Raw genomic sequence first — 5,129 nt, forward strand, 5'->3', positions numbered from 1 at the left:
GTGTTTCAGTTTGCCATCTTAGGGAGAAATCAACACACATGGGTGTATGTCCTTTGTTGCTGAGATTTATTGATAAAAACAGTACAAAAAACCAACCATTTGTACACATATTTACAAATAATAATAAAAAGTGAGTGAGTACATTTCAACATTTTCAGCAATCACTCACAATCCTGGCACTGCCATGGTATCCATGGGAGGTCCATGAACCAATGAACATGCTCCGTTTGCTGTGCATGTTGAATAGTCCATTCTTGAATGCTATGAAGCATGTCAAGAGTGATGAAACACAGGAAGCTCTGAAGGCGACTCGAGATACTTCTCCTGGCCTTAGCCGTTGGCTCTCCATCTGCAGCGTACGCTTCTATTGGGGTGAAAGGGAGACAGGTCCCCACCTGTTCTTCACGCCACACTGTGCCATCTTTCGCTGTCTCAGTCCCCAAACAAGCTCTCTTTTTAGGTGGAGAAGCAGTCTCCTCATCTGCAGTGTGAACAAATTCAAATTGTGAGCAATGGGAAGGTCAAACAAAATCACAAATGCATGCATAGATACTAATTATAATTCCAGTATCTCCTCCTCTGTATCAGAATAATGTCTGAAATATCTTACTTACTAACTACATCCACTTACTTGTTTGAAATGAAATAGGAAATAACATGAAATGAAACTAACCGGAAGACTGATCAGACAGCTCTGAGTCCGAATCCGGCTGAACTCCTAGGTCTTCTCCATCCGAGTCACAAGGGTCGACTTCCCTCAGGATCATTTCCAAGGCCTGCTGAGTGGTGAGTCTTCTCTGCATTTTCTTTCCTTGGAGAGGAGGTCTGTACACCAGAGGATTCTTCAGGGCAATGAAGGATTAGGCTAAGTGCAGTGAGATTGTATCATATATATAGGGCTTGGCTTCCTGATCAATGGTCCACTACCAAAAGGAAGCCAAGCCCTGTCACCCTTTACAACAAAACAAAATGTTGAAATTAAACTTAAACTTGGACTGTTAGAGATGACTGTTTCCTTAACATATTGTAAAATTGAGTTGGATACCAACCAATAATCAATACGTGACCTGCTTTGACCATTAGGTTTGTGCCAGGTGAATTGTTTTACATCTTTGTTTAACAATCTCCACACATCTATTAATTTAGTATCATTAGCGAAATTTTCAAATATTGGGTTTTTATGTTCTCTTGAAAATTTTGAAGGCCATCTATCCAACCATTCATCAGGAGTCACATTGAAATCACCTCCAACTACTATATAATCAGTAGGGAATTTGGTGTAAAGTTCCTTTATAACTGTAGAAATTTGATGCAGCAGGTTCTTATTCTCTTGATCATTGTTGTATCCATAAACATTAACCAAAATAATCAGAGTATTATCGGTATTTAACACACAGGCAACCCAATGTCCATTTTTGTCTGCCATGTTGCACAAAAGCCTACCAGGACATCTGTTGAAGCAAATAGCCGACCTGTTTGTACCATGACTAAAAAAATTTATCTCCCCATTGTTGTGACCAAAATTTCACATCAGCTTCCTCAGAATGAGTTTCCTGGGGAAAAAAACTATTTGCCTGTTGCCCCAGAACAGAAAAACAGCTTTGCGCTTAATTGAGTCTTTAAGTCCCCTTGTGTTAATTCATTTTTACTTCTTACACTGTTCAACTAAAAACACTTTCAGAGGAAAGAGCAGGGAACTCACGTGACCCGGCAGTTGCGCTGCTTCTTCCGGTCTAAGCGCTCGTGTTTCCGGTCCGCCCACTGACAACAGCTACAGCCGCAGCAGTTTACGGCAGGTCGGGACCAGGCGCTCCCTCGTGAGCTCGGGGATTGGATCGGCTGACGGACCGGAGAGTCGGAGTGAGCCTCGGATCGGACCGTAAGTGCGCATGCTCAGTCGGCTGGTTCCTCAGCTGTTTGTCGGCTCGGAGAGTGTCAGTCAGCAGACGATACAAGTTTGGAGCCAAATTTCATTTAGCTATTAAAACACTTCACGTCTCCTACGGAGCAGCAGGTCTCTGTCTTCACGTCAATAAAGGTGAGATTTGATTGTTCGGTATCGTTCTCACTAAAGACCAACAAAGACGAGGCTCATTAAACTTCAGTTTCAGCCGGTGCTCATTGAGCTCGGTCTCTGAGAGGCAGCGGGCATCTCCAGGTGAGCTGTAGAGCTGGGAATGGATCCTTGACTCTTCAGCTCAAAAATCAAAGAAATCTTCTGCAGTGAAAAAGCAAAGATAAGGCTGAAGATTTTTATAAAGAACTCTTCAATGATGAACTCTTATGAGAACGCTGCTGTCTTCCTCCTCTCTAAACAACACATTTATTATTACTCAGCTTCCTACAAGCATGTGTGATGTCATCTTCATATCCTGTCTAAAACTGGAGCTTTTGTTTCTTTGTCTGTAATTCTGATGTTGTTGAAACTGTGATGAAGAGGTCAGAGCTCTGTTCCAGGAGGAAGTCTTCTGTTGGAATCGCCTCGTCTCTGGTATTACCTGGAAGAAGGACGTGTCCTTTAAACGTGTCCACAGGTGTGTCCTACCATAGGTTTCCTTAAAACAGTCAAACTGTGATGCCACACACGAGTCTGTTCCTTTGTTCTGGCGTGCTCACACTGCACACGTTTATGTCAGACTATAAAAAGTGATCCCAGTGGTTTTGGAACGGCGTTTTATCCGGACCACATCAGGACAACAAGTTGTGAAACGTTGTGTGCTGTATGTATTTCATGTAATCTGTGTGCGACTGAGGTAGCTGCTGCACTTGGACTTTGTTCTTTTGTGGAATAAAGTTTTTCTAGCAGCTCGCCATCATTTGATCCTCCTGCAGAGGCTGTGTGTGTGACTCTCACACGTCAGCTGACTGAGTCCTCTGTCTCCACAGGTCGTCCTGATGGAGGCGCTGTCCTGCGGGGAGCGGCGTCTGGGCTCTGAGGAAGAGTACGCCGCCCCAGCTGTGGGAGTGAGTTTGTGTGACTCCGCCCCGTTGGTGTGGAGGATGCAGGACCTGAGGGCTGTTAGGGCTCAAGGCCTGGTGGGGGCACTCCTGGGGTCGCTGCCCCGAACGCCCCGACAGAACGGGCGCCTGGGTCGACCGCTGCTGCTGCTGCCGGAGGAGGAGGGGCTGCTGAGGGAGCGCCGCGCCGCTGCAGCCCTGCCGGACCGCTGCCAGGTCAGAGCGGGTCGTTAGAGGTGCTGGCGCTCATCGTGGCACCTCATTAAGCTGGCCGCCATGTTGGCTGTTCCGAGGTCACTGTCACCCTGTACGTACAGTTAGCGTGCCAGGCTGCAGACATGTTTATTTTAACACGGGACTCTGTGGCACGGACTCACTGCTGGTTGTCATAGGAACTGCAAGGCCGAGCGTCCTGTGTGTTTGATGTGTTGTTGTTGTTCTCAGCAGGATTGGGGGGGGGCGGAGCTCCGTCAGAAGCACGAGGAGGAGGAGAAGAGGAGCTTTGAGGAGCAGAGCGTCCTCGCACTGGAGGACAGGAAGTTGGCGCTGCTCCGAGCTATGACAGGTGAGTGTTGCCGTGATAAGGTTTCTGCATTCTGTACCTGGCGGCTGCGCTCACGGTGCCCGTCCTCTCAGGTGCAGAGTCTGGCGCTACAAGTGCAGATGAAGCCCTGCGGCGCCGCCTGCAGGCTCTGGACCAGAACTTCACCTTCCCGCAGTCAGCAATGGCAGTCCAGCTGAGCACGGCGAGGGCGGGGCTAAGTTACTGTCCTGAAGCTCGAGCCTTCCTGCAGGCCTACGGGCCAACTGGGGCTGAGCCCCGCTGTGACGCCAGGTACCAGGTGTTCAGAGACCTACGGGGGCGGGGCTTCTACCTGACCTCAGCAGGAAAGTTTGGAGGAGACTTCCTGGTGTATCCAGGTGAGTGAGGAGCTCAACACCTGACCAGAATGATTCCTGAGGCTGACAGCCTGACATCACTGCTGACGTCAGTGATGTCAGGCTGCTGCTGACTCTGTGCGGTCATGTCTCGTCAGGTGACCCTCTGCGGTTCCACGCTCACTTTATCGCCGTCTGTGTGTCTCTGGATGAGTCCGTGTGTTTGCTGGATGTCCTCGCCGTGGCTCGTCTGGGATCCAACGTGAAGAAGACGGTCCTTCTGTGTTCGCCGGGGCCAGACGCCAGGGTCTGCTACACGTCGCTTCAGTGGAGCGGGATGATTTAAACCCGGGGGACAGGACAGACGGCGCCCGCCGGCCCATGTTAAGGCAGGTCCGCATCCTGCATCTAAAACCTGTTTCTGTAAGTTTGAGGCTGAAGAACAACTGCAGGAGGTCATGTGACTGACAGGACGGAGCAGGGCCGCGGCCTCTAAAGGACAGTAGAGCGTGATCGGTCTGCTCTTTGTTTCTGCGTGGCGAGCGTCACAGAGACAGCTCTCTGCAGCTCAGACTCATCCACGCGGTTTCTCTGATGAAGCCTGCCGTGCAGCCGAGTCCAGCTCTGACCTCCGAGCCGTTCGACAACTTTGTCTTAAAGCAGCGTGCTGGAGGTGAAAGGGCCCCGACAAACCCCGCCCACTTCTTTATTTCTTTTCATTAGTGTCAGTGCGAGGAAACAAAGGACAGCTCTCCTTTTTTCAAAGATTGTATTTTCTCAGTGAGTCATTGTGTTGAAATAAAAGTGATGTGGCATTGATCTGTGATTTCTGCCCTGACCGGCAGACCTGCTGTGAACACGAGCCACACGAGGCAGTGACACTGAACAGAGGATGATCTGATATCCTCGTGTTGTTCCCACATCATCATAATAAATGTTGTCCCAGGTTCAACATTGCAACTGACCAATCACATTGTTGTGATGTCATACTTTTGCAAGCCAAGCAATTGATTCATTTATGACATTCCAGTGTTGCAAGGACAGCATGTGTAATGCTTACGGTTTATTAAAGAACAGTATCCTGAAATGCAAAGAATTACAGCTGCTGGATCGGCGACAGCGGCGGTTTCTCGCAAGTTCAGTAGATTTTTTTTATTTTTTTTTTCAGCGTTTTTTCCGAAGTCACAAAAGTATGACGTCACAACAATGTGATTGGTCAGTTGCAATGTTGAACCTGGAACAACATTTATTATGATGATGTGGGAACAACACCAACACGAGGATATCTGTGC

General features: G+C 48.5%; 2 protein-coding genes across 5 annotated transcripts; one reads left to right on the forward strand and one right to left on the reverse strand.

Annotated features, from left to right (window-relative positions):
- LOC308401793 (uncharacterized protein) lies at window positions 1-1,892 on the reverse strand. The gene is made up of 3 exons (XM_080890205.1): window positions 1,703-1,892; window positions 674-825; window positions 1-481 (listed from the first exon to the last, which is right to left on the reverse strand). Exons 2-3 carry the CDS (start codon window positions 801-803, stop codon window positions 162-164), a joined length of 450 nt encoding a protein of 149 aa, XP_080746331.1. The 5' UTR covers window positions 804-825; window positions 1,703-1,892; the 3' UTR covers window positions 1-161.
- tsen34 (TSEN34 tRNA splicing endonuclease subunit) lies at window positions 1,741-4,656 on the forward strand. Of its 4 annotated transcripts, none has more exons than XM_080890191.1 (6): window positions 1,741-1,879; window positions 2,458-2,534; window positions 2,887-3,174; window positions 3,403-3,523; window positions 3,595-3,879; window positions 3,996-4,656. In XM_080890191.1, the coding sequence occupies exons 3-6, from the start codon at window positions 2,896-2,898 to the stop codon at window positions 4,181-4,183; spliced, it is 873 nt and encodes a 290-aa protein (XP_080746317.1). In that variant the 5' UTR covers window positions 1,741-1,879; window positions 2,458-2,534; window positions 2,887-2,895; the 3' UTR covers window positions 4,184-4,656. The 4 variants fall into 4 exon arrangements, with proteins under 4 accessions (XP_080746317.1, XP_080746320.1, XP_080746319.1 ...); XM_080890194.1 differs by having other exon boundaries at window positions 3,406-3,523; XM_080890192.1 differs by lacking the exon at window positions 1,741-1,879 and adding an exon at window positions 1,892-2,038.
- Window positions 4,657-5,129: the final 473 nt, after the last annotated feature.

The sequence above is a fragment of the Rhamphochromis sp. 'chilingali' genome, assembly GCF_963969265.1.
Source record: "Rhamphochromis sp. 'chilingali' genome assembly, chromosome: 8".
Lineage (NCBI taxonomy): Eukaryota > Metazoa > Chordata > Actinopteri > Cichliformes > Cichlidae > Rhamphochromis > Rhamphochromis sp. 'chilingali'.

Bases quoted from the DNA above. Each gene is read 5' to 3' on its own strand.
- LOC308401793 (XM_080890205.1), bottom strand. From the start codon at position 803: ATGCAGAGAAGACTCACCACTCAGCAGGCCTTGGAAATGATCCTGAGG. The intron at 482-673 runs GTTAGTTTCATT...TTCACACTGCAG, and splicing joins GCTGTCTGATCAGTCTTCCG to ATGAGGAGACTGCTTCTCCA.
- tsen34 (XM_080890191.1), top strand. From the start codon at position 2,896: ATGGAGGCGCTGTCCTGCGGGGAGCGGCGTCTGGGCTCTGAGGAAGAG. The intron at 3,175-3,402 runs GTCAGAGCGGGT...TGTTGTTCTCAG, and splicing joins CCCTGCCGGACCGCTGCCAG to CAGGATTGGGGGGGGGCGGA. The intron at 3,524-3,594 runs GTGAGTGTTGCC...CCGTCCTCTCAG, and splicing joins GCTGCTCCGAGCTATGACAG to GTGCAGAGTCTGGCGCTACA.